Raw genomic sequence first — 27,154 nt, forward strand, 5'->3', positions numbered from 1 at the left:
TAAGTAATACAATTAGTATTTTTTTAATCGATCACTTCTAGGTCCATAATCTTATGAACGTCTGCTCATGTCTAGGGGGTGAAAGTAGCTTTCAAAGTTAATGGTAAAAAACATAATTTCTATAATGTGACGCTTAAGTGCTGTCTCTTGTTAAGTGACAAGGGTATTTCCAAGATTCTACGTACGAGATGAATGGGTTTCATAGTGATGATGTCGACCACGTCAAGAATCAGAGGAGACATGTTTCTTAGGATGGCGCTCAAGAGGATCTCCGTCTGGGGCATATCCTCGAGGACCTCAGATAGCTTAGCCACTTGGTTGTTCTTCTGAATCTGATCAACGATCTTCTCGATTTTGTCGAACACCACCGCGGATGCCCATCCGATTGCGTACACATCCCGCCATGCACTTTTCTGTTGGATGTTGAAAAGAGGGCTCTCCAACAGGCTGAAGATCTTGCAGATCAGACCTACGCTGCAGAAAGATGTAACGCGTGAAGAAGTACGGTTAAAATCGGATGTTACTTTTATCCTCGTTAACTGGACGCAAATGGAATCATTAATGATGAATTGTGGACTGATTAAAGATTATTCAAGTAAATAAGATAGGGGTTAATGACTGTGATTACCGAGCAATTGCTTGTTGTAGTTATTTAACGGGTAACGGAGTTAATTGAAGCGAATATAATTACTAGACGTAATTAATGCATTAATTATTAATTTGGGATCGAGTGTACCGTTGATCTCGGTTCTATCGATAAGCTAATAATGGTATGTTAATAACACTGCTGATGAGTGAGTTAATTATGGCATGTGCAGGAAAATAGAATTTACTTTTAATATAACTATAATTTAGGACATACATATCGAATAATGTACTGCTAGTTCTGGTTTAAACTAATTTTCCATTCAGCTCTAATTATTAATTATTAATCTATAATTACAAATTGCTAGTATTGGCAACTGTACTTATACATATAATTCAATGATTCTAGTACTATGGAATTTCGCTACTAGTCTAAAATAAATTTCCAATGATTTAAAAATCTGTTCCCCACGTATCCTGTACTCATTACTCGCTTACCCGATCTCAGCGGCGTCTTTCATGCTGATATCATTGGTCCACGAAGCCTGCAAGTCCATCTTCAATTTATTCAGATCATCCAAAGCGTAGTCTGGCATCTTCTGGTGGACCAACTTATCAATATACCGATAAATCCGTATTATTACAGTGTTGAAATCCGTCCTGTTCAACTTCATCTGATGAAAACGCTCCTCGAAGCTCGACTGATTCGTATCTAATTCCAAATCTGTTTGCACCGCTTTGGCGAGGCGACAAATGAGCATCTTAAGTACCGTCTCATTCGACCCCTTCGGAAAATTGAATAAAGCTGGCGGGTTGGGCTCTATGCAGTAACTTCTGGTGAAATTGTCGTACTCTAACACCTTCAAGACCTGCAAGCAGCAGTATTCATCCATAATGGAGGTCAGGAAATGCTCGACGCCTCGAGCTGTCACCTCGTCTTCGGCGAGCGTGTTCGAATAACAAATTTCATGGTAATCGCGCTGACACGGTGTTTCATCTTATCGAGAGGAAATCAAAGTCACATGTACACGATGGGAATTTATCGGTTCGTAATTGTATTCTACTGACCTTATCTCGGTCCGTCGCGGTTAAGTAGAAGGACTCGATCAGCTGAAATTTGTATTGCCTAACCTCCTCGATCCAAGTAATCGAACCCTCCTGTAAATCCTCTAGAATTCTATCACCCAGCAGCTTTATGATCTTTAAGTCAGGCGCGATCAGCTTGGAAATTATACCGCCGTCTCCGGTTATCTTCAGGACGCTCAAATGCATGACTAGACTGAGGAATGTAGTAAAAGACATTAATGAATTGTAAATGGTCTTTGCTGGGCTATTTTTTGCAAAGAATCATCGATTCTCTTTCATTACTAATGTAAATGGGTGTAAACTACTTGGCAGGTGAACAAGTCACGGAAAATTGTGAATAATAGAAACATGATTGTAATAGCGATGTGATTCGTCATTAAAGGTGGATCAGTTGTGATCTGCATGTGGAATATAGTTGCATAGTAGCATTTATATATACAGAAAATGATCACTCACACATCCACTCTGCCCTCAGCTTGGGTATCCTCGAAAGCTTTTGCCCAGTTATCATCGATCGTAAAGACAGTCCAATCAGGGTCCGCTTTTTTTGGTGACGTCAAATACGACACCAGGTTCTTCACGCTTTTTATGGTCGACGTCACGTTTGTGATCTCCATATTTAACGGCTGCCTGAATAACGTTCTCAGGGCAGTCAACTGTGTGTCCTTCATCTGCAAAAATCATCGTCAGCGCAACAGAACATGAGAAACAGCTTTCGATGATGAGATAACTATACTCACAATCATATAGAACTCTTTCAGTTTCACATTGTCGTACATATCAGCGATAAACCTTTTCCCAGAAACGCTGCACAATATCTCATTGTATTTCGTGTTCTCGTAAGGCCCAAAAATTTTGCTCAAAGTGTCCTTCTGACAGAAGAAGTCCTCGGGCGTCATTTTGTTAGCTTCTGTGAAGAATGTCTAAAAAGGACATAAAGATTGTCTGAACATTCTACAAATAAACAGAAGCGCAGGAACCACAGAGGGAGCGAGGGACAATATTGAAAGATATTAACCTCGGCGAACTCGGGGCTGGAAAAAGATCGTATGAGCGATCGATAAGCTTTTGGATCCATGGTCGTTAGCAGTCGTTGCACCGTGTTTTTGTGGTTGAGGGAAGTGTTGTAGATCCTATGGGGAAGGTCCTCGTGAAGGAGGGCCACGTAGTGTACAATTTTTGCTACATTCTCTACGAAGCCTAGGATATGACCCAATGTGTCTAGAATGTTTTGTTGGAAGAAGTTCTGGAGTGCATCGAGAACGTTGGATGATCTGCAAAAGCATTTGACTTTAATTATTGTATTGAAGCACTGGTTAACTCTTTACACTTCAAGCCTTGTTACTTTTTTATTTTGTAAATAAAATATATATTCTAATGTTGCCTCTAAGCGATACAATTATCATTCGAAGAACTCGAAACGGAAATAGTTAACGGAAGAGAATTTTCATGCATCAAGAAAGCTCACAAATCAATGTCTTTTCTGTGATAATCCAAGATCGGCTTCACCAACTGTGCTCCATTAGACAGAATCCCAATAGCCAAATCCAACACTTGAGTCATGTTCTCGCTGTCCTCTAGAATATCAAGCACAGACTGGGTGGATCCCTTCAGTCGTTCTATTATCGAGAAAAAATCCTGGCCAGGTTTGACAGATTGGTCCTTCGTCATCCCTTTCACCAGCTCCAGCAACCTTCCCAATCTCACAATTCCCTCGCGTGCTGTGTCCCACTTACGATCCTTCGAGAACACGGGATCCAAGACTTCCAGCGACTTGTTCACACTGTGAATATATTTTAAAGCATCCTTCGCTCGATTACAAATCGCTATTAAGGGATCCCAGAATAGGAAAATTACTCACAAAGTGACATCGATTTCCTTGAACGTCACGTTCTTGAAGACCATTATCATCTTAGACATCCACTGGCGAATTTTTAGGTACTCTGGAATGTACTTTTGCATGGTCTGCAGGTTCAGAATCGTCTCGGTCGCCCGTTTCAAATCCTCGAAGAAGTCGTAATCGCGGAACTTGGCCATTGCACGGTCCACTCTTTCCAACAGGCCAGAGAAATCTAGATGTTTGGACAAGTTTTGAAGGATTTTGGGGATCATTTCTGAGTCGATGGCGCAGAGGATCCTCGAGACTTCGACGAAATCCTCGTCTTTAGGTAGGACCAGGTACTTCCTCAAGTTCTCTGGCGAGCAGATCACGCTGTCGATGTTGGACGTGCCGAGAGCCTCGACGAGCTGCAGCACAAAGAAATCAGAAATAACAGGAATTTATTACGTTGTTCCGTCTTTACGACGATACTAACGTAGAGTAATTTTATGGAGGACTCGAACAATTCGTCGATCAATTCCTTCCGCGCCTGTGGCATTTGCTGCCTGAGGAGACTCTTGATGTCGTCGTGGTTGTTGAATAGATCGCCCAGACGAATGCCTCGATCTAGACATTGTTATGAGGCATCAATGTAAAATATTCAATAGTTTTTGGAGAGTAATACTTTCTTCTCTATAAACCTCGCCATTTAGGCAGAATAAAATATAGGGTGTTCTAAAATATATAAATGCAATTTTAGAGAAGAATTCAGAACAAAAATAATAAGAAAAAGTTCATATGAATATGTACTCAATTTATGTAGAAGATTTTTAAAGAGAGCCTATTCTCATTTTTTATACTTGATTTACTGCTTCCTATTTGTAGTATAGCCGAAGTTCTGAATAACTTCTTGTTTCTAATTTCAAGTGCCTATTCTAGAAATTCTTTATAAATTGTGAATAAACTTGTTACTAAGTTTGCCTATATTGTTAGGTTTACAATACCTAACAGCGATGGCAGATGAAGTATTCAAAATCTGGCATACGTACCAAAAAGTGCCTTGATTTCTGGTTTAGTGAGTATTTGCGCCATCGACTTTAGCAACTGAATACTCTTCGGCAGTGTCTTCACAGCAGTCAGTATCGTCTGGTTGTTGAGCATCGGCTGCAACTCCACCACTAATGGGCCTAGGCTAGAGAAAATTTCCAAGGCCATTATTTAACATTGAATAAACGAAACTGCATATAACTGAGACCCAGTTAATATAAGTTCTACAATGATTATGTTTATAAAATTCACTTTTTAAAACTGAAGTTAGTATAGAACAAGACGTTAATGGTTCTTGTACTAACGTTGCATTGCTATAAGAAGGAACCTCTTCGTATTCCGAGAGGGGATCACAGGGATTCCCGAGGCTGCAAATGAAACTCTGAACGAATGGTAGCAGACCATCCTGTGGCATCGACCTCGCAGGAAATTGGCAAGTCGGATAGTACTTCGGATCCACGTTGTCGCGGATCGTGTAGAGGATCATGAACACAGCTACCGGCCATAGGAATACCAACGCCAGTATCCCCTAAACAGTGGAATTTATGCGCGTGCTTTCACCAGACTTCTTACCCCATAAATACTTGAAGTAAGAACGCGAGGAAATAGTGTTAATCCAAAACAAAATAATTACCGGTTGACGTTTCCTAACGACGTAATTCTTCCAGAGAAGAAGCCCGATCTGATCGATCCTCATCTTTGCGAGGGTGATCCGAATCTGTAAAAAAAATATTAACGCACCTACTGAATGTAGCGAAAATATTCATCTAGTGTGCTCACTTACGACTGAAGTTCATTTTGGAAAATATTCTTAGAGGAAAAGTAAAAATCGGGGAAAACTTGCACGACTTTCAATTGACGTTGGGAACGCGAAATTGCTCGAGCACCAAGGGGGAAGTTGTGAATTCAAGGAACCCTCATAGATCGTTTCATCCCTTCGAAAAGTTACAGGAATCCTTAAAAACTCGCGAAAGTAACTTCAGTAGAGGAAAGAACTACGGGTTTCTTCGCAACAGGGGTTTTGAAACCGCGCTTAAATAACCATGAAGTATCCACTTCGTCTTCATAGAACACGCGAAGAAAATACACTTCGAAGTCTCCATTCGATTACTTTATAAGCCTATCTTCCAGTCAATGCACTTCTGTGAAATAGTGGAAAGAATATAGGCATGTGAAAGTATTGACTGATATTTGGAGAAGTCAAAATAAAAATTTGTGGATGATAAAAGAGGATACAAAATTTGTAATTTTTGAAATTATGTTCCTCCTATGTCGAAATCTGGTCGCCATAATATGCACCCGAGGTTATTTGACAAGTTTGTTAGTCATTCAACCACAAGCTTGCAAAGCCTAAATTATTATAGAATTCCCCGATTAATTACTTCTGATCTTGTCGATAGAGCCTTCGAAACTATTCGACAGGTTCCAGGCTGAGCCTCGCGGGAAAGCAATCCATAAATCAAGATCTATCGATGAAACCGTGTGTCGGTGCGCCGCGGCGAGCAGAACAAATATTTGAAAAGCGTAACAAGCGTGTCTGTCGATACACCGACAACCGGAAACGCGACTCACTCTGTCGCGTGCCGTGTCCTGGATTCATTGCGGTAGAACGGAACAATGAACAACGAACAGCGGATTGCTTTCGTACAAGGACGAAGAGGATGGCTCGTGCACAAAGCCCCTGCGGATTTCGAGTTTATTTCCGGATGAAGTGGCTATCATGACGATAAGTTGACGACCGACGATTAATATGCATTTCCAGGCGAAGCTGTTTCGTCGTCTGTACAGTGCATGCTTCACTTCCAATAGAATTGTTACACCTACAGTCTAATGAGTCTGCTATTCATTCTCGAGGGTTAGCGTAACTAAAACCTAGTGAAAGCTATTCGAAGTCGAGCTTTTTCCTGAAGCAAAATCTCGACACTCCGCGCGAGAATTCCCGTGTGGATTCTCGACTCTGTTGGAGTTTAAGCGTGCACTATTGTACTAGAAAATTCTTTTTATGGTGCTAGATTCTATGTTACGTGCAATTATGATAAATATTAATAGCGTCACAGATAACAGAAGTAAGAACAAGTCACGTCTCTGAGGAGACACGTAGTGGGAAGATACTTAAATTTTGAATGCAGAGACTTGGACCCCTTAAAGCCAGCAACAAGCTTTGCAGTGTAAGACTACTACACGATTCTGTGGTTGTAAAGCAAAATTATGTAGGTTGTATATTTCTATTTCAGAGACATCGACGTTTGAAATTTTCCATGTCAGGAATATCAATTTCATCTCTCAGTTTGCAATTAAAACATAAGTTTGAAATTCTCCGAGTACATGAGTTACATCATTTTGCGCGTGATGTTATTTGTTTTGAATAGTGTTCATGAAATTTTTTTAATATTAAGTTAATTATAATTAATTTTTTTTCAGTTTATTTTCTTTTTCAAGGTTATCCCTCTCCCAGTTCTTTTCATGTATCACTTTTTTGTTCTTTCCTGTTTTTTTATCTTATATCTTCTATCACTGTTTCTTTCCGCGTTACACTTTCATCCTGGCATTGATCTACTTGCATTATGATATCAACTCGCGTATCTTGTCTCACTGAGATTCTGACCTGTAAATAAATGAAACACTCCGATACGAAACCCCCTGGAACTCATCCCATCAGGTTTATTTATTATACAGGCGACGTTATAAATCATTTACGCTGCGCTCGTGCAATGTCGCAGCAGAAACTAGCGTTAACTGATTTATTCGCCAATTGTTACGCCACCTCGCTGTTCCAGCGGGCGCTTTGCTTCAATTACGAAATTAAAACTTGAATCGCACCTATTCCATCGATTCCCCTGGATTTCGTGTCCAATTTCGCGTCGGCGCTTGTTAAATTATCAAATTAAAACGCAGCGGGATGATCGTCACTAATTATTCGATTGTAAAATAATCCACAGGCAAGTGGCGAATCTGTTTTTGCAGTCTGAAGTTAATAAAATGTTTACTTCATTCAAAGCAGACGGAAAAGCGAGTTTCACGTTTCCTCTCGGTCGTCCTCCAAATCGAATAGCGCGCGTGTGCATTCGCACACTCGCTTACTGTTCTTCATTCGTGAACCTATCATTATTCAGGCCCAAGATTACAAAGATGCGAAATAATTATTGATTTGGAAACACCATCCGCGCCTCTGTCATTTGTGTAATCGCTGGGTTCGTGGATGCGTTTGCGAAAACCTTGGTGTCCTCGGTCTCGAGGAAATGAAGAGGAAAATGAAATCCCTCGCGAGGTTTTTGATTAAGCCACAGTGGAACGGGGATTATCCAAATTATCACTTTGTTAGCGGAAATCTCTACTATTAAATGACTGTCCTTGTACCAAAAGAAATTGTTTAGATGGTTTCGAAGCGTAAGGTGAACTCTACGCGATGCGCTATAAGCTATTTTACTACGAGAGTGGTATAAGTACATCGAGGAAATAAATAACCTAATTGATAATTCCAATGACGTAATTTGCAATATAATGTAAACTTTGAGAACGATTAATTAGGTCCAGGCTACACAGAGATCCTACCTTTGAGAACCACTGAATAATAAATACAAACATGGAGATGGCTCTACAAAGAATTAATAATCAGTATAGTGAATTAATTGCGTAATAAAAAGAAGCTTGTCTAACATGTTTAGATAAGGTTAAATTCAAATATTTGCTATAACACTTGTATTTAAGGAAAACAATGTAACACTAGGTATCATTTATTCCTCGAAAATATGAAAAAAAAAATATGAGACGTATGTTCTCCACTCGATTTTTACTCAAGGACACCGCAGCACCTAAAATAACGACGCCTAATACGAATACTTTCCTTACAGAGAAAAATGTCAGTCTCCTTCAGACCATCCCGTTTTTCCTATTACGAAAAGCAAAAAACGCCATAAAAATCTCTAACAGGAAATTTAAACGGTAGTAATGACGTAGCAGTGACCTTAAATTACCATACAATTATCCACTATCGAGACGCATTAATAATCGATGCGATCCGTGAGGCACTCCAGTGAAAAAGAAGCGAACGGCGTTTTCATTCACCGACGGATCGAACGCACTTTCACTCTGTTTATCGATTATGTCAGCCAGCACGCTGCTCCAATAACTATTAAATCACACGTCGAATGAATTACGCTCGTTCCACGAACGATCCACGGTCCTCTGTTCGCTCGATAACGCCTTAAATCGTAAACATCGAACGACTTTCATCGATATAGCTCGCCTATGATTCATCGAGCGCCAAGGAGACATTTAACTTACAACCACGGAAGATTCGGGTTAGAGTTCAAAGTCGGCTAGTTATGATAGAACAAACAAGAATACAGTAATTAAAGGTTCGTCCAAGTGTCCTTGCGCGACAGCTCGTCGGCGACAGGACGAACCACGGGACCAAGCGCGATCAGATGAAAGTCCAGATCGTGTTTAGACGCGAGGCGTCTCGATCCCAGAAACGATGGGCGTCCCTTTGCTCGTCGGTCGACGACACGCAGCAATCATGGGGAGCAACGCTTTGCTCGGAAGTCGAAACAGATTACACTGAATTGCAGCTGGTCGAGCAAGTTTCCCTTCGGCCGTGGAGACCTTGGTGATGGCTGAAGGGAAAAAGGGAAGCTTGCTTTCTTTACCGACGTGAGAAAGGGATGAGTTGGATCGTCTTGAATCGAGGGAATGGCGAATTTGCTAGACAATTCGAGAAGTCCTGATTATATTACGTCAGCTCATAAATCTGTGGTTGGAAGGCTGAATAGGTCGAGCCGCAGATTTTTATTTTCGAGAAATTAGAGTTTGAAGGTTCGGGCCTGGACTTGTGGTTTATTGTATTCTCGGTTTCTAAAGAAGTTTCTCTGACTTAATCCTCTTTTGTTAAAAATAGAAACTGTATCTTGTAGCCGCAGAAATGACATCGCGCAGGATTATTTTATTCTTAAGGAAATTATTATTTAAAGCCAGATTTTTCTGATTCCCTTTCAGCGATTGTTAGATACTGCAGCTAACAATTTCATTTATGACTAGTAATTTATTCTACAGTTAATATTAATAAAAGAAATAATGAAAGTAATGAAAAACAGTTCCATTTAAAACTAGGTTCATTCTACATGACCTAGTGGAACGCCCAGTAAACAACATAACACTCAAAGTGTTAAGTTTGCCAAGGCAGGCTGACAAGCGAAACAGTCTATTCGTCACGAATTGCATGAGAAGACAAAACTAAATACATAGTTATCCTCGCTTCAAGCTGTACAAATAAATGACGTAAAAAGTGCTCTTCAAGGCAGTACTTAAACTACTCATATTCATCCTGAATCACATCTATATTATCAAACCTTCAGAAATCCCCAGCAGCAATTTTGTCCTCCAATATCTTCGATCTTCCCACTCACAGAAAGCGAAAACTCTTCCCTGACCAGCACAAACAAATCTTCCTACTCTCGTTCTGCATTTGCGTCGGCGTGAATAAATCAGCGATCGAAGTCTCGCTAGAATCGCGACCCTGGGATTCTTACACGAACCAAGAGAGAAGCGGCTCATAAACACCAAGACCAATTTCCACGTAACCGTGCAATCACGCTCACTTACGTCTCTTCTCGCTGGATTCCTTGGCGCGATCGACGGATCGGCTTTCGCTTTATCAGCGAACAAAGCCCAACCGCGGTGTCACTAGAGCCTCATCGAATCAACAGCTCGCGAACTCGTTTCACTATCGATCACCAAATCCAGAATGCAACTAATCCTTCGCGATCACTAGGTCGTTGAAGAGCTTCGAAACTGTCACATGAAGAACAACGAACTCGCGAGGACGACTCGCGGCACCCTTCGCCGCGTGTTATCGCGTCTGGCTCGAGACAGACAGGACCCCCTGATTTTTCGGCGGCCCAGGGAGGGGCCTCCTCGAGTGAAAAAGGGACCGATACGCTCGTCCAGGCCCCGTTTCCTCCTCCCTCGATCTTCTCCGTGCTCGATGCTTGTTCTGCGACGGAGAAACACACCGGTTCGCGGTTTATGCGCGCTTGGACGACGGTCGGGGACCGACTGTTGCCACCACCGTGATCCACGACCACGTGGACTTAAGCTGTGCCTCAACATCCACTCGTGAATATGTATTTATAGGCTCGTACACAAGCGACTGCCACGCGCGTTCCTCGCCGAAATGGTCCCCCCGGAACGATAATTCACTCTTCTGGACCCCTTTTTCCCTTGCCCCGTCGATTTGCTTCAGCCTGCGAGGGGAATGAAAGCGAAAGCCACCTGCGGCATCCGAAGGTGCAAACTAAATCTTCGGTGCTTAGGATGGACTGGAACCTCTTTTTGCTCCGTCTGACTCGTTCTCCATTCCCGTCTGTTCATGTCGAGGATCGCTGTTTGCCTTCGCTGACCTTGGACGGAGGACTCGAGTTCTTTGGGAATAGAAGTAGAGACATGGAGCCTCTGAGAATTCTTGGAGCTGGGGAAGGTGAGAGAGGTTATCCAGGAGATGAAATTAAATTAAATGAGCGACTTGGCTAAGTGAGATAAGGATCTAGATAGAGGAAAATTATGTAAATCTCTTTTTTTATGCAACCATGACAGAGTCATTCTGTTTTGATAGGAAAGAATTTTGATGAGCTGATATAGTGGTTAGGTTCAGGTGTCTGTAGGTACTGGGTTATTGGTTAAAAGTTTCGCGAGGTTCTGAAACTCTATCACACTGTTCGCTGTTATATTCAAAATAGTTCATTGTGCTTGTACATATGCATAATACCGACGTTGGATGGTACGATTCGCTGAACAAATATAAGCGATCGCGATATCAATTGAAGCGATCAACTGACCTTTTAAACTATTGAAACGTTTGATCTGAAACCGGCAGTCAATGATGAACATTCTTCATTGCTGTGACGATGCATTCCTTGGATTCTGCAGCGTTGGCTGTGACGATAGTGTACTCAAGATATTTATTAATCGGCAAAATGGCACAACTTCTCTTGAAATCTAGAATTCTCTAATCTCTAATACATTGATAAAAGAATTAAAATTGTAAGTCTCTATGCACACTCTTTACTTACTATAAGCTCGTCCTACCTCCACCATTTTCTAGAATTTCTATCCCATTTTCTTTCAATTTTACCTTCAAGGAAATGAACTTAAATCGCCTATAAATTGCCAACTTTGCCAAAATTTCTATCATGAACAGTCTTGAAAGCCTTCTACAATTTATAATCGCTCTCAATCCATTAAATCCACTCTCAAAATTCATAGCATCATACTATGATAGCTATATCCAAAGAAGATTACAGCGATGCATCAGCCTACTGTTTCCAAAAGTTCACACCGAAAGCCACCTTCCAATCAAACTGAGTCGTTCACGCGTGGCTGACCCGCGCCTGACACGAATCTCGATCCAAACTGTTTTTAGTCCCAAATCAATGCGGTAGGTGTGACCAGGTACAAAAAAACGTCCAGCAAAAAGGACAAAAACGAAGCGAACCGACTTTGGTCCCGGATTCTCGCAGCATGGATCGAGGATAAACGACCGAGCGCGATCGTTCGTAAATATTCGCGTGTCCGAGAAGCAGTTACCGAGCCATAGAAAAGGAAAACAGGCTTCCCCTAATTCTTCTTCCTCGAAACGCTTCCCAGTCCTCGGCCCTCTTTTTTCTCTCCTTGGCCATCCGCAGGAGGCAATCCTCCCATGGCACGATTCCTCGTAATCGAACCCGAAAATCCTATTCCACGGGCGATGCTTCATCTAGGCGACTCGAAAACATACGAGGCGAAAATGGTATTGAAAAAACGAGGCAAAAGGCGAGAACCTGTCCGACAGGGGGTCCGAGGAAGCGTCTGGCCTGTTCGGTTCGTGGAAACGGCGTACGCTGGTTTCTACGCTGCTGTCCAGATAACGAGTCGAGGAAGAAGCGATTGCGTCAAATGTGTTTAATAAGGAGGAAGAGAAAAGGAAAGGACTCGTCGCAGCGGAGGTGCGCGTAACGCTGGAAAGGCGGGAAACCAGCGCGTTCGAATGGATGCATGCCAATTAACCGACTTCGCGTCGGGTTTCCCGCGATCACGCTGTTTTTCATACAATGCGTGGACGAACAATGCCCCGCGTGTCCATTCGCGCGACCAGATCGACGGCGTTACGACATGTGCATTCATTTCACGCGAATCGATGCTGAGGTCACGTCGATTTTTTTCTTAGACGTCTCCCTCGTTAATGGGACTGCTGAAAGCTTGCAAATATTGAAGTACAGGAATTTACTTTTAAGTGAAGTGTTTTTAACAGGTGTACAACGATAAATGATTAGGAGGACTAAGTAATACTTGTAGAAGATGGCTGTGAGTACAGAATCCTCTTGCTTAGGTGCTTATAGGTGTTTATATCTGTGACTACAAGGCAAAACGATCTATGTCACAGGTCCAAAGTAGTCGAGGTAAGGTCTTCATTGAGATCTAGAGTATAAAATTTATATTTTTAGAACGAAGAGAAGGTATTAGAAGAACCTTTTTATTTATAAACGAGGGAAGACACAAGAAGAAGACTTGAAGAAGAAGAAGACACATTCAAGAAGACACTAATCTATAAAATAGTATTAGGCTTTTCATAGGGAGATGAAGACCTTAGTCTAGCCTTTAGGTTACTGAGTTGAAACAATGACTTTGAATTTCCATTTGAAAGATTTACACAGTGGCCTAACTTGTTTTAAATTTACATCCCTTATCATATTGAATAATGAATCATACCTTTGTGAATCAAGACTAGTAGATTAGTCATTCAGTAGAACCAAGATTTTCTGTGAAAGAACTCTAAAAAGAGAAATCGTGCCAGGCCAATGATTTCTGCAGTGGAATGGAGACGTTCCACGCGGGCTCGCGAAACCAGAGAAAATATAGTAAATAGTGCTAAGCAGAAAAATCGCCGGAAGACACAACGAGGTATTAATTTGTGCAAATTGCAGGTGAGTGTATGATGTGGCGACCGACAGAGACCAGGTTAGTCGTTGTCAAGGCAAAAGAAGTTGGATAAGAAGGATCTAAGCGGTCCGATAGAAGGTTCAATGTCAGATGATTACGCGGGGAATTACGTAAATCGTTCCAGGTTGTTGTTAACACTGTTTAAACCCACTGCTCAGATCGGAATACAGGAATTTTCCGGTCCACCAATTGAACCGACCGTCCCTATTCGAACTTCCGTGCAGACTTAATTGCGAGAGTGAAGGATCGTGAGCTAGGCATTCCGTGAGCGGTCGTCGAGCGTGGAGATTAAAAAAGCGAATATTAATTGTAGTATAATTATAAGATTCGATATAATCAAATTCAGACACCATTGAAATTGCTGATACAATGTGAATTCTAATAGAAAACTAGTAAATGAGAATCTAAAAATATTGTAGTACAAGTGAAGTGAAATAGCAAATCCTTAATGGTTCGTAAGTGTGCAATTAAAGGTTCGGGTGGTCGTTCTAATCAACGAAAGGATGTTTTGCCCACGACGATATCTCGAGGTTCATGCAACGAGATCCGGCTTCTTCGAATCGCTAGTGTCGAGTGTCAATCGTGTGTGTAGGTGTTCCTGATAACGACCTCTTTGGCAAAAAAACTATACCCAGATAAACATGTGGAAGATGACAGCAGAGAAAGTTTAATCAACGCTAGTTATCTGCCCTTCCGGGAAATATTGTGTCCGGTGAATGATAGACGAGTTGACAACAAAACGGAGAGTTATTGCGTGTCTCTAAACAATGCATTTTTATGGGGAATGTCTGCCCATGACGATTATAAACAAGTTGTGGAGGACGACAGTGGAATTTGGAATTTGGAACTCAGAATTCCTCATAGAACTTGTTTAATTCACAAACTCCATTGTAAGAGACTGACACATTCGTACGATTATATAATTCATGAAAATCGAACTTTAATATTTAGGAGACGTTGAATATTAAAATCTCAAAAGTAAAAAAGCAACGGATATAAATACATAATTTCTTTTTGAGCAGATTAATTGAAACTGACGGTAAAGGAAACTAAAATGAATGACATATTTTCTGAGAAACTTCTGCTTTTAACAACTTAGTAGAATTAAATATACTTTAATAGTCGTCTGTTCTAGCGCTAAATGCAAGGCATCCTTCCACTAAGAAACTTCATTTAAGGGTGGAAGTGATGAAATCATAGAGTTTCTGGAACCTCGATATGTCTTCCTTGTACCCAGGCAGTTCCGCCTCGCATCTCTGCATCCAGGTCTTCACGTTCGGATAATCGTTCAAGTTCACTATACTCTGTGGAACAATTAACAGTAATGTACTCTCCCGTTCCAAACTAGTTAGACTCAGTATCGACAAAGACGAGTGCTTAAAGTACTTACAAAGGTAACGGACACAGTGGTGACGCACGAAATGTCAGCAATAGTGTAGGAGTCGCCAACCAGCCACGTCTTACCCTCCAAGTAGGTATTCAACATTTCGCAACCAGCCTGCATCGCCTTTATCTGTGGCTCGGGGATGGAAGTCATCTCGTCAAAAATTAGAGGCTTCTGTGGGGAGCAAAGAAGATCGCGTAGAATATCAGAGAAACCGGTGTCAATGAAATAGTAATTAAAGAGTAGAAGCGTGACAGAAGCAGGGAGTTGCATCCGCGTCGATTCGAGGCTGTAAAAGTTTTACGAGTGCTCTTAATGTCGGAATAAAACCTTTCATCCGGTTTACGCGGATGCATCTTCGAATGGACGTCCACCTTACTCCACTCCCTGAACGTAAGACAACGAATGGACAGGGGTTGTTTAAAAAGTTCACGTCGGCGGGGGCTACTTTTTCCCGTAAAATTAGTTCGAGCCGGCTGTTACTTATAAGTGTACACGTGCAGGTCAGGGAACGACTCCCTCGTAGTTGGCCCATCACGGGTAAAAACGCGCAGTTAGCCGACTTTATTAGGCGTCGTAAAAGATACGAGTAGGATGCTCTGCAACTTCCCGCCGCCAGGGCATCGCATAATGCTCCTGCGCGTGTACGCGCGCGGAAAGGCGAATCGCATTAACCTCGTTTCGTTGACTTAATCGCTGGCCACGATGGACGCTTTAGAAGCCACGACGGGAACAAAGGGACTAGGGAAGAATAACCAAGATTGCGAATCCTGTGATTGGGGTTCAGGGATTAGCTACAGTGGTCCCTTGATAGAGGCTCAAGGTTCATAGAGAATGCATAGAGAGCAGCAGATTTTTTAGGTATAGCCACGTGATGCTAACTTTTAATCAAGGATTCAATTCAGAGTTATAAATTTATCTGACTTAGGGCTTATTCTATCTGTCGATGTGCGTTAGTCAGGTCAGACAAAGCGAAGTCAGTAGAATGAGTCCCATGTCAGACAAAACAAAGTCGGTAGAATAAGTACTTAGTAGACACAGAGAAGTTAGTAGAATAAGTCTCTAGTCAGACACAACGAAGTCAGTAGAAGAAGTTCCACAGTCAGACACAGCGAAGTCAGTAGAATACGTCCTATGCCAGACACAGCAAAGTCAGTAGAATGAGTCCCATGTCAGACAAAGTAACGTCGGTAAAATAAGTCCTTGCCCAAGCACAGAGAAATCAGTAGAATAAGTTCCTAGTCAGACACCGTGATGTTAGTAGAATAAGTCCCAAGTCAGACACTGTCATCGAACACCTCGTTCTTTAAATATTGCGAAAGTGTTTCTACTACTCTAAAGAAGATGTTCCCCAAGGCACCCTGTCCTCTCGGGTTCCCTTAAGTTCCTTGTGCGCAAATAGAGGGAGCCTCTTCCCTTCGCGAAAGTGTTTTTCTACCTCCTAACGTCTATTTCTTAAGTATATTCCTAGGATCGAATATCTACTCACGATGACGGCCTTCAAGGGGGTGAAGAGATTGTCCGCGTCGAAGAAAAGAAACTGATTGACTAACGCGCGTTTCTGCGGGTCCTTGGGGTACAGAGAGTCGTCCTCAGCATATTTATCTAACAAATAGATGGAGATGGCATGGCTAAAAAAACGAACTACTATGAGTACCACAGGAAGCTCGATTCATGAAAGATTTTATTTCTTACCTGTCTGAAAGTATAAAACCATCGTCGTCGAGCGTCGGTATCGTGTGTCGGGGATTTATCTGGTGAGAAAACAGAGAAATTAGAGACCAATGTAACTTTCGAATGTATTTGATATAGCTTCTTACCTTGAGGAATTCCTCCTTCAAGTTTTCGTGCTCAAACAAGTTAACTTTTCGAAGCTCCAGTTCCAAACCGATCGCTTGTGCAACTAAATAAATATGGTGACATGGTGGACTCTCATCCAGTGAATACAGCACAGGCTTCGGCATTTTAAGTTTCTGTAAATGTTAAACAACCTTTTAGAATAATGGAAAAATGGATATGTAAGTGCTGTGTCTTGGTTTCCCTAAAACTTATATTTCTCATTCCCCTCTTCTACTTCATTGTTTTACACATCACCTACCAGTTATAAAATGACAAGTAATTTTTAAAAGTTATAGAATCTGTGTCAAGTTTACTGCAGGAAAATATTGTGTATTGAGTTTAGAAAAACGTCCAAATAGAGAAATAACAGAGAAGAGGGATTAAAACTACTTACGCTATTTGGATGTACCTATTATATTTTGAACTCTTCAATTATTGAAATGTGTGATAATTACGTAATAAATTATTACTAATAACAAAGGAACAGTATTAATTGACACTGTAAATGATCGATCGCAACTTCTCTTTATGTTATCTTACAGAGCACCGTCTTTCGATCCACACTGCAATCTACTGATACGTCGCGTGATACCCATGTGTAGAAGTACCGATTGGAAACGAAAAAGAGAAAAGTCAGCACCAACAGAACCGTACGCAAAGTCATATCGCAAAGCTATCGATATGCGAAGTGTAAAAAATAATTTTAAATTTTTAAACGGAATATTTCCAAGTTAATTAGATACAATTATGCATATTGCATTTTAACATGTAGTACCTCTCCTAGAAACAACTCAAATATTATCAAACAGAGTATAAGAAGTGCCATTCCAATCTTCCATGAAAAATATGTATTTGTTAACTTCTCAAAATCAATACAACTTCTACCGATCATTAGCAGAGACTTTGCCTAGCATAGTTCGATCGTTCACCTTTGAGACTCTCTACAGCCACCGAACAAAACCACAAACTCTCCACCCATGTGTGAACTAAACTTTCGAACATTAGCGGATAACACGTTAAACGTTAGTAGTTAAGAAAGTGCGATACGACTGTGTACACAGATCGTTGCAAATTTAGTTCAACCTAAGAGTTATTTAATTTAAGAAAAATATTTGATTAAAAATATACAAAGTCAAGTACACGTTGGAATATCAAAAGCATGGTTGGAATATCAAAAGCATGGGGACCCTACTTAGGTCCCCACTACTTTAACTCAGTTTATAAAAAGACAAATTCGCATAAACCGTCGCACTCTAGTAATAAGAATAAGTAAAAGTCTTTTTCGCTGATTCAGTTATCTATTGCTCTTACTACATACCTGATCTAATGAACACCCCACAGCAGTTGTAATCCAAATACAGCGAGGGCTTCGGGCCAATTATTATTTATCCAGTGTGGCAGCACGTCGGTTGGAGGCAATAGTAAGACTTTAAATTCGGATTGGACGTTAATTATCAACCAGATAAAGCTGAAGACTTCTGTGTACTCCAATAAGTCATTAAACCAGTTGTGCGCGGTTTTACAGAAAATCCCAACACCAGGGCACTAATACTCTTGTAAACAGGTCATGTGTATCAAGTATCACATATCAGGAGCGTACATCTCATTGCCTACGTGCTCTTCATGTGACTATCTGAGAAAGTTCCCTGCTTTTCCCTTCAAATAATTTCCTTTGTAATCAGAGAATCAATACAGTATTAAATTACACAAAAAAAAAACGAAATTACAAAAGTAACAAGAAACAGAACTTTTTGGAACTTGGATACAATAGCAAAGATTTCAGAATCCTGTAATTTTAGTAGAAGGGGCCTAGATCTCGTCAACATAAACTCACTGTACACTGCTGAGCTTATGACGTAAGACACTTTTTCGAGATCATTTCATTCTTATGCAATCCCACTTTTATTTTATTTTAAAAGTAGTAAATGAGAGCACGCACAAATAAGACTTTTCCACTGTAAATAATTTTAAGCTGATAACACGAAGATATAATGACAAAATACTGTACATATTTTTTCAATAGTGTTTTCGTTTTTAATTCCTCGCATTTCTTTCGTTCTCTAAATAAATCATAATATTACATCTGCATTGTCGTAAAAACTGAAAAGGAGGTTCAAAGAGGAACAGAGATATTTCATGATATATTTTTATGGGATAAGCAAACCATCGAAGGCTACAGAATCAACCACAGTTGTTTACGAGCGACATAAATTATTTAAAAAGTGCTCGAAAAGGTGGGAAATTAAAATTTCGCAGACTGGTTATAAAATAACTTTAGCGCGAGACGCGTTTCGAGGGTTCTACGCCAATGGGCGCACCTGTTGCACCCCTGTTGCTACGTTACTGAATCTCGGATTGACAACGAAAGCACAATTATACATAATTTTAGGGGCACTGTCATCGAAACAAATTGAATAACATTCTCTTGCGCAATATGTACGTTACTTATAAAACTGAAACATAAAATTGATAAAAACTCACTTAAGAAAAGGTTTTAACATAAATAACATAAAGGTTTTAATATAAATATCATAATTCTTATCAATGTTTCGCAAAACCCAGTCATGCTGAGTAAAGCTTCAAAACGATTTTTTAAAAAGTCATGACCACAGTGTATGGAACTCCTACTGATATCTATTATCTGTAATGGAGAATTAAAATGGCACTTGACGCGCCATCTACCAGTGATCGTTTCAACTATGAAATCATTAAACCAAGGATAAAAGAAGATATCTGTTATTTTCTAATAAAAATATAAGAAATTACGAAATAGATATACCTTTTGTATAATTAGTATAACTATAAATAAATATATTATTAAATTTTTATACTATTATATCATATGAATATGAGCATTTCTAAAGTCACTTACAATTAGATAATTCTAACAATAAGCAAAGCTAGGCTCAAACCACAAAAAAGAGAATAAGGAAATTCTTTCCTCTTCCTGTTTCTCTTCTCGGGGGACCAACAGTTTGTAAATAAGATAGTGTCAAGAATATTATATAAAATGGATACAGTTTGCACTATTGCAACATTTCTGTTAGTGACCCCACGATGACGTTTCAGAAACATTGTAAAAATATAATTCAACTTGACGCTTGATGTCTGATTGTGCAATGCAGCATCCGCAAATATTGAATATATTTATAGTACAATTTTTGCATATAAATATTCGAGGAAGCAACGATCTTCGATCGTTCATTCACGGGCTCCAGCTCTTAGAAACATAAGAGGGATAGTTTCGCGAGTCTAGTGGTCATTCAGTTTTTAGTCGCGCCTCAACCACCTCGTCGACAGCATGCGTCGCTTGTAGTCTTTCTTCAAATCGGGTGGTGCTCATTGGAACTTGACAAAATGTCAAGTTTTTCATCATAATTCGTCATAATAATAGCAGTATTTAATACTTCGATCTGGGAAAAAGAAAGTGAGGTATCACTCCGTTCAGTCACGAAGCTAAGTGATAAATCGGCGTGTATGTAACTTCATCCAGAGGGAGGTTCTCAAATTGCACCTCGAAGGGAAGAATACTATAAAAAATGGCTTGTCCATTCTCAAATAACATATCGTAAGTGATTTACAAATAAATATTTACATAAATCGAACCAATTTCCTTACGTTTTTATTTGTTTTTTAATTAAAATTAAACGACTGCAAAATCTTACGAACGATCTATAGATCGAATTGAACATAATTCAAATTATCGATTAATTGTGATTCACTAGTAAGATTTGAAAATATGGGAAGTTGGTTAATGGAACTTACTAATAAATAATGATTGGATTTCAGAGAAGACCTCGATCCAGAAAGTGATCAATTGACGGAGAGTCCTGGTATGCTTTATGGCGAGTACCTTCGATTAGACAAAATTCTGACCGCGCAAAGATTACTCAGCGCAGAGTACAACAAAGAAGTTCACGATGAGCATCTTTTTATCGTCACGCATCAGGGTAAATAATTTATTTATGGCCTATGTTCTAGCTTTACTGGATATCTAAAATACTGAAAAAGAGTGTTTCCTCCAAATAAGTAAATGTCTTTTTCTTTATCACGGAAAAGTAAGTTAAATTAAAGCTTCTAAACTTTTGAAAAAAGTTTGTTTGTAATTGTATCACATAGTCTACTGATATAAAACTATAATATTAATCTTTTTATCTATTTGCAAAAAATAATTGGCTTTCGATTTCTATTTCAATAGTCAACATAAAAATATTTTAAAAAAAACACTCATTGACAAGTTTCCACTCAAAATACGCTAAATTGAAAGAATGAAATATAAGTAACACTACTCGAAGCACATAAATATTTCATTAAACCGAATGTAATTTGTTGTTTGGTTCACAGCGTATGAACTTTGGTTCAAGCAGATAATCTACGAATTGGATTCGGTCAGAGTGCTGTTCAACTCGGACACAAACGACTCCCTGAATGGAACCTCCAACAATCGGTCCACCGTTCAGAAGAATCGGGTCTCGCAAATCCTGAACGAGTCGAGGACGCTAGAAATCCTGAAGAGATTAAACCGCATCGTCCTCATTCTAAAAGTAAGCGCGATCAAAGATCCCCCCGCAATGAGATCGTGTTTTCGTGGTCTCACGGTGAAGCCAGTCGAAAGAAGAAAAAGCAAAAGGCGATGGAAACATAAGAAAACAAAGTTTCTACGATGCGAACGTGTCGTTCGGTAATCCTATACAGAACGGAAAACGAGGCCAGTGGCCATACGCTGACAATGACAGTGATGGAAGGAACGTGAACGACCCTTAATCGCAAGCCAATTAGAGCATCGCGATTTATGACAGGGGTGTTGCTCACCACCGTGACTCTAATCGAATTTCTTTGAGACGTCTCTCTGAGAGACTGACGACGCCTCGTTTCGCGTATTAAAAGTACAGGGTGGCTTGATAAAACCATTTCAATTGCATATCTTTAAAGAAGACATTAATTAAATTAAGGATGCAGAACTCGAAAATGGATGAGAAGGGTTGCTCTACTGCAGGGGCTCTGATCAAAACTGGCATCCTACAGTAAAAGTCTCTGCAAATAGAATTTAGCTAATACAGAGTACAGAACTAAGATAACTAAAATGTTAAAATTCAGTCAATGATTTTAATAGAATATGTAGAAACTTAAAGAGAAACTTATCCTATTGCATTGGTCATCGATAAAGCATAATCGAAGGGGGCCAAGGTTCCCAGCAATGTGACACTTTTTCACTCTATCACATGCTTCGTTTCTTTCCTCCTTCCCTTTCATGCCGGAACACGAAAGATTGTGGGAACTGCAGAAATAACAGTGGGTAAAGTAAGTTAATACCGCTAGATGATATGCGACACCCCGCTCTGATACGCACAGATGCGTTAGGTAACAAACTTGTTAGCGCTCTTTCAATACCACAGAATGCAGGTGTGGTCGTTGGAGTTTTCTCGTCATCTCGTACCATGGAAAAATCGTATCGAACGGTTTTAAGTAAGCTGGATTTAATATGAGACAGCTACGTCCTTTGACACTTCTGCGCGGATAATTACTTTTCTTCTTGACACTGTAGACAGGAGCAAACTGATCGTTTAGCTTTACGAATGATCGTTTGACGATTATTCCTGTCATCTTCCTTCTCTTTTGTAATTGGATAACCCAAGGAAATTCGCCAGGAGCATGGTACTGCTTAATCTATCGGCTATGTTTGAGATTATTTCTTTGTCTTGCGGTAGAAGCGTAAGTGCGGCATCCATAGAAATGCAGATGTGACTGTCTTGAGCGCGGTCTCGATGAAATCGATTGGGCGTCTCTGTACTCGTCAAGTAAAGCAACCCTTCGCTCTTGACAAACTTGAATGACTGCATAAACAGAAAAGTGAGAATTGAAGGTGGCAGTTTAGGAAATATTTGATTACTAATATTTAACTTAGCATTTAAAGAAGCGAATCAAGGAAATGTCTTCTATTTTCACTGACTCTAGCTTTTAGTTGACCAAGTGACAATTCTGGAAACCATGACCCCATTGGACTTCATGGCATTTCGGGACTTCCTGTGCCCAGCCTCAGGTTTCCAATCGCTCCAGTTTCGTTTACTGGAAAACAAGCTGGGCGTGAAACAGGAGCACAGAGTCAAGTATAATCAAAGTTACAGCCGAGTATTTGGCAGAGATCCGAAAGCCATCGAAGCGATCAAACGATCGGAAGAGGAGCCTAGTCTCAGCTGCCTTGTCCAGAAATGGCTCGCGAGGACGCCTGGCCTCGAGACCCATGACTTTGACTTTTGGGGAAAATACAAGAGATCCGTGGAGAAGCTGCTTGCTGAGCAAGAACAATTTGCCAGAGTAATCATTTATTTTAAATATAAGACATGCTTGAAATTGTTAGCTAGAATTCAGTGTTAAAGCTTATTATCGTTTTTGTAGAAACAGACCAAGGAGCAGCTCAGAAATTATCATTTGTCTACTGTACGGTCCCGACAAGCAGCTTTCGAGACAATCTTCAACGAATCCCTTCATAATGCCTTAGTATCGCGAGGAGAGAGGAAGTTTGCTTATGGAGCATTTCAAGGAGCAGTGATGATCACTTTGTACCGTGACGAGCCAAGGTTCAGTCAACCTCATCAAATTTTGACCGCTTTAATGGACATTGATTCGCTTATCACTAAATGGAGGTGTAAGATAGAGCATTTGCGTCTTTGAATTAATTAGGTCTCTAGAATATAATCTATCTAGATGCTTTTGGTTTTCAGATAATCATGTACTCATGGTTCAAAGAATGATTGGGTCTCAGCAACTTGGAACTGGAGGATCCTCTGGCTACCAGTACCTAAAGTCTACTTTAAGGTAACGTATCGTTGTAACTACTACTGACTACTTCTAGAATAAGTAGTGATATACGTATAATTTAATCTATGTTTCGATTACAGTGATAGATACAAGGTATTTCTCGACTTATTCAACCTGTCCACGTTCTTGATACCTCGCCACATGATCCCGCCATTGACGAAACAAATGAAAACGAAATTATCCATTGCCTGCAACGGATGGAACCCGGACGACAATCAGAACAATTCTGAATGTCCACTGGAGGATACCTAAGTAAGGTGAAGACTAAACACGTTTGAATAACGATAAGGCACATAACATGTTTTTAGAAATGGGTAAATATTAGGAAGTGCAATGTCGATAATTTATGTGTTTATTATAACTCGCTGTTTAGCTCGTGTTAAAATACACATTTGTAAAATACAAAACATAGAAATTGTCGCGTAGATAACTATAGAATATGATAGTAACGTAAAATGCGCCATAACAATATTGTTGTTCTCAGAGATACTTTTACAAATTGTATGTACATTTAAGATTTAATATATAAATACTTGTTTTAAGATTAATTGCTGCCCCGTCATTTTAGAGAACATCCAACGATGCAACCTGATTTGCAATACCTGTTAGCGAAAGTTCGTGTTAGTATTTAAGGTTTGAAACTGATCAGGTACTACAAAAGGAATCATACCGCACAAATTACTGCCAATTGCTATGTACATGTAGCCTTTGTCGCCGAAACTCGGACCCCACGAATTCTTGATGATGTAGTGAGGTATGGCAGCTGATTTGTCATAGCCTACTATCTCCACGGCATGGTTCAAGCTACTGAACGAGCCGTCACAATGGTACTGTATTACCCCGCCTAAATAGTTTTGCCAGGATAAAGCATTCACAGCAACCGCCGTTGGCCCATGAGTAGCCAGTGTCACCAATAATTCATCCTCAGCATCTACGAAACTAACAATCGTTAAACCTTTAATCGCCTTAACAACAAGCCTTGCAAGTCATTATTACTTCTTATAAGAACAGCAGTCGTCTTCCAATATAAAGATCAGACACAAGAGACTTAATCAGCGATTGTAAGATTAGTATAACAGTTGTTTCATAAATTCCCGCCTAGCGATTCTTCTTAAATTTCCGTTTAACTTGTCCAGGACTCATCAAGTGATTCCGTTTTACGTAATTAATTGTTCAGCCAAGTTAATAAGATATTAACATGATACTTGTTTTACTTGTGCGTTTAATGACATCATTAGGTTCTCCTCAGCGAAAACAATACCAACAGACGGGCTTATATAATGAAATCTTTTGCAGTTAATTGCACATGAAGCGACACACACCAGTGCATACTAAACATTTTATCCTTGGATCAGAAATAGAGATGAATAGTCATTTTACTTTAAGTTATCTTACCTATCACAAGTGAAATCCTTTATCCTTACACCAGACTCTTTCTCTAGCGTCCTGAAACGAAAAACACGTCAACATTAATCGTAGTCCTGGACATTTGATTCTTCAAATGTGCCTGTTAAATTACTATGTACTTACTTCTCCAGCTTACACATACCCGTCTTTCGCGTGAGTGGGTAAGCAGACTCTTGCAATATTTTAACTTTGGAGGCCAACAGCCACGAGAGCAGACTGCATATATCCCCTCCCTCGCAACCGAAATTACTGTTCTTCGCGCAGTCAATCATCTATGGAAGAAATCACAAATTAAAGTAGAAAGCGATATAAAAGTGTATCTGAAAATTCAGTGACTTACTTCTTGTACACTAAACGAGTGCAGAGTGCCATTTTTTATCGCGAACATCGATTCAGCAACCTCGACAGTACTGAAAGCCCAACATGCACCACAGGTTCCTTGACTTCTCACAGGAGTGACGACTCCTTTTTCCCTCCAATCGAATTTCTCGGGTATACTAACCGATCTTCTCACTCTGTCGTTTGTCTCTCGTGCAGAGTGCCGTCGATGATAAGGTGCATTCAGGTGTTTCTCTCCTAGTGCATTATGCATATTAAAGATACTTCTTATCATCTGTTTGTATTAACGCGCTTCATACTATAGTAGCTTCTCATAACTTTCCATTCGGGTCAAGTGTATTATCAATGATTCACCCGTTTACGTATCCCTTAATTATAAACTGTTTTATAATGCTATATTTTATTTATTAAACATAGTGTACCAGTCATACTCGCGGTATAAAACGTGTTAATGTTTGTATTTCATTCGCGAATAGGGGCTGCTCAAAATTCCTCACCTCTTGTAGGAAGATCTGGTACGAGAGTTTGCTCAAGAAATTCGTCCTCCGATAGATCGGAAAACTTGGTGAGTCCATAGTAAGCGCTTTCCTGCGACGATCGAAGGCCATTCATTTTTTCTATGTGCCGCAACGATCTCTGTAATAAGAACGCGGCTGTCTTTACGTGCGCAGCGACTTTGATTACGTAAAAAGCTGATCAAATAATCCTTGCATCGCAGAAAACATCAATGCAATTAACGTGCAATTTTTAATGGTACCTCACTGTTATTCTATACATATACTGTATAATATTTTTATGATATAGTATTTCCAAAACAAGGCACGTAAGAAAAGGGATAAGAATTTTGTGGAGTAGTAGTTCTTATTAAAAAGAATTTAAAAAATGATTAATCAACTTATATTTTAAAGTCAACCCTTTCGGCATTTAGGAACGGAAGTCTTCTTGCGATCTTTTGAATTTGAATAAAACTATCGCTCCGAAAATATATGATTTCCGACATAACAAATTTTATGTTACAAGAACGCAAGAGAACTACAGAATTATCATCATTTGAAATTTCCAATCCCATTTCAAGGACTCTTCCGACGATCATTCGTAAAGAACCTATTCATGAAAACCGCAAAGATCCTATGTACACAACTTGTAACATCATACAATATTTATTCGATAAAAATTGATCGCGTGACATGATTCAATATCGAGTACATCATTTCAAGAAGAACTACTTTAACCACGGCGAAACGAATACTTTCTTTCGTAATCTTATCGTAGGCGCTACTAATATAATCTGCACTCTAACTAGCTGTTAATATTGTTCGAATTTCTCGAAACAGAAAACAGATGAACAAAGAACAGAAAGAAGGTTCTACGCGGGACAGCGCGGGAAATATTCAAAATTGTCATCCATCAAGATTGAAACGCGTAGTACCTACTTCTGTTGTAAACAAGACGTTATCAAGTACCGTCACGAATCACGTTCTGTTTTACAACTTACCTGAAATCGTTTGAACCTCTCTTCGTATTCGCCCGGGGCGTTTTTGTAAGATTTATTGTAACGCTCGACATAACTCTTGAAAAGCTTGATATCCTCGCTAGACGTATCAGGCTCCACTCTGATCGGTATCGCCAAGAAAAATAAACTCACTATCAACACTGTAAATACTACTGTTTTCCACTCCATGTCGGGAGCAAAGCATGATTCTGAAACACGGTACACTTCACGGCAAAGTGACAAACCATACACAAATGAAACCTCGTTGCATGACTCAAGATAGTGTGTGTATATTACGTGCGTGTGGACACATATCGCTCTCTGCGTGTGTGTTTGATAGCTCCAGGGCCGTAAGAAGAAAATC

At 40.0% G+C, this 27,154-nt stretch overlaps 4 protein-coding genes across 5 annotated transcripts in view; 1 reads left to right on the forward strand and 3 right to left on the reverse strand.

Annotated features, from left to right (window-relative positions):
- Ldd (lipid droplet defective) overlaps positions 1–5,234 on the reverse strand; it is a 28,359-nt gene extending 23,125 nt beyond the window's left edge. The window contains exons 1-12 of the mRNA XM_076381050.1: positions 5,172–5,234; positions 4,843–5,066; positions 4,540–4,682; positions 3,987–4,117; positions 3,533–3,918; positions 3,140–3,454; positions 2,690–2,945; positions 2,412–2,594; positions 2,128–2,342; positions 1,654–1,864; positions 1,084–1,454; positions 186–474 (exon numbers count right to left, since the gene is read on the reverse strand). Coding sequence (XP_076237165.1) covers positions 186–474; positions 1,084–1,454; positions 1,654–1,864; positions 2,128–2,342; positions 2,412–2,594; positions 2,690–2,945; positions 3,140–3,454; positions 3,533–3,918; positions 3,987–4,117; positions 4,540–4,682; positions 4,843–5,066; positions 5,172–5,234 — 2,787 coding nt within the window. The remainder of the gene's footprint in view (positions 1–185; positions 475–1,083; positions 1,455–1,653; positions 1,865–2,127; positions 2,343–2,411; positions 2,595–2,689; positions 2,946–3,139; positions 3,455–3,532; positions 3,919–3,986; positions 4,118–4,539; positions 4,683–4,842; positions 5,067–5,171) is intronic.
- Positions 5,235–14,364: 9,130 nt separating this feature from the next.
- On the reverse strand, positions 14,365–18,241 carry LOC143180968 (glutathione S-transferase 1-1-like). 2 transcript variants are annotated; one of them, XM_076381065.1, is made up of 6 exons: positions 18,052–18,241; positions 16,715–16,867; positions 16,590–16,648; positions 16,384–16,525; positions 14,901–15,068; positions 14,365–14,814 (listed from the first exon to the last, which is right to left on the reverse strand). In XM_076381065.1, the coding sequence occupies exons 2-6, from the start codon at positions 16,856–16,858 to the stop codon at positions 14,680–14,682; spliced, it is 648 nt and encodes a 215-aa protein (XP_076237180.1). In that variant the 5' UTR covers positions 16,859–16,867; positions 18,052–18,241; the 3' UTR covers positions 14,365–14,679. The 2 variants fall into 2 exon arrangements, with proteins under 2 accessions (XP_076237180.1, XP_076237181.1); XM_076381066.1 differs by lacking the exon at positions 18,052–18,241 and adding an exon at positions 17,128–17,227.
- A 1,960-nt stretch (positions 18,242–20,201) lies between these two features.
- Vermilion (Tryptophan 2,3-dioxygenase vermilion) lies at positions 20,202–24,100 on the forward strand. The gene is made up of 7 exons (XM_076381058.1): positions 20,202–20,301; positions 20,523–20,683; positions 21,078–21,277; positions 22,689–23,048; positions 23,130–23,379; positions 23,456–23,549; positions 23,633–24,100. Exons 1-7 carry the CDS (start codon positions 20,273–20,275, stop codon positions 23,802–23,804), a joined length of 1,266 nt encoding a protein of 421 aa, XP_076237173.1. The 5' UTR covers positions 20,202–20,272; the 3' UTR covers positions 23,805–24,100.
- Positions 23,889–27,057, reverse strand: LOC143180964 (cathepsin O). The gene is made up of 7 exons (XM_076381059.1): positions 26,794–27,057; positions 25,796–25,934; positions 25,300–25,535; positions 25,083–25,231; positions 24,948–24,998; positions 24,223–24,491; positions 23,889–24,154 (listed from the first exon to the last, which is right to left on the reverse strand). Exons 1-7 carry the CDS (start codon positions 26,977–26,979, stop codon positions 24,117–24,119), a joined length of 1,068 nt encoding a protein of 355 aa, XP_076237174.1. The 5' UTR covers positions 26,980–27,057; the 3' UTR covers positions 23,889–24,116.
- Between the last annotated feature and the right edge of the window lie 97 nt (positions 27,058–27,154).

Source organism: Calliopsis andreniformis, chromosome 6 (assembly GCF_051401765.1).
Source record: "Calliopsis andreniformis isolate RMS-2024a chromosome 6, iyCalAndr_principal, whole genome shotgun sequence".
Lineage (NCBI taxonomy): Eukaryota > Metazoa > Arthropoda > Insecta > Hymenoptera > Andrenidae > Calliopsis > Calliopsis andreniformis.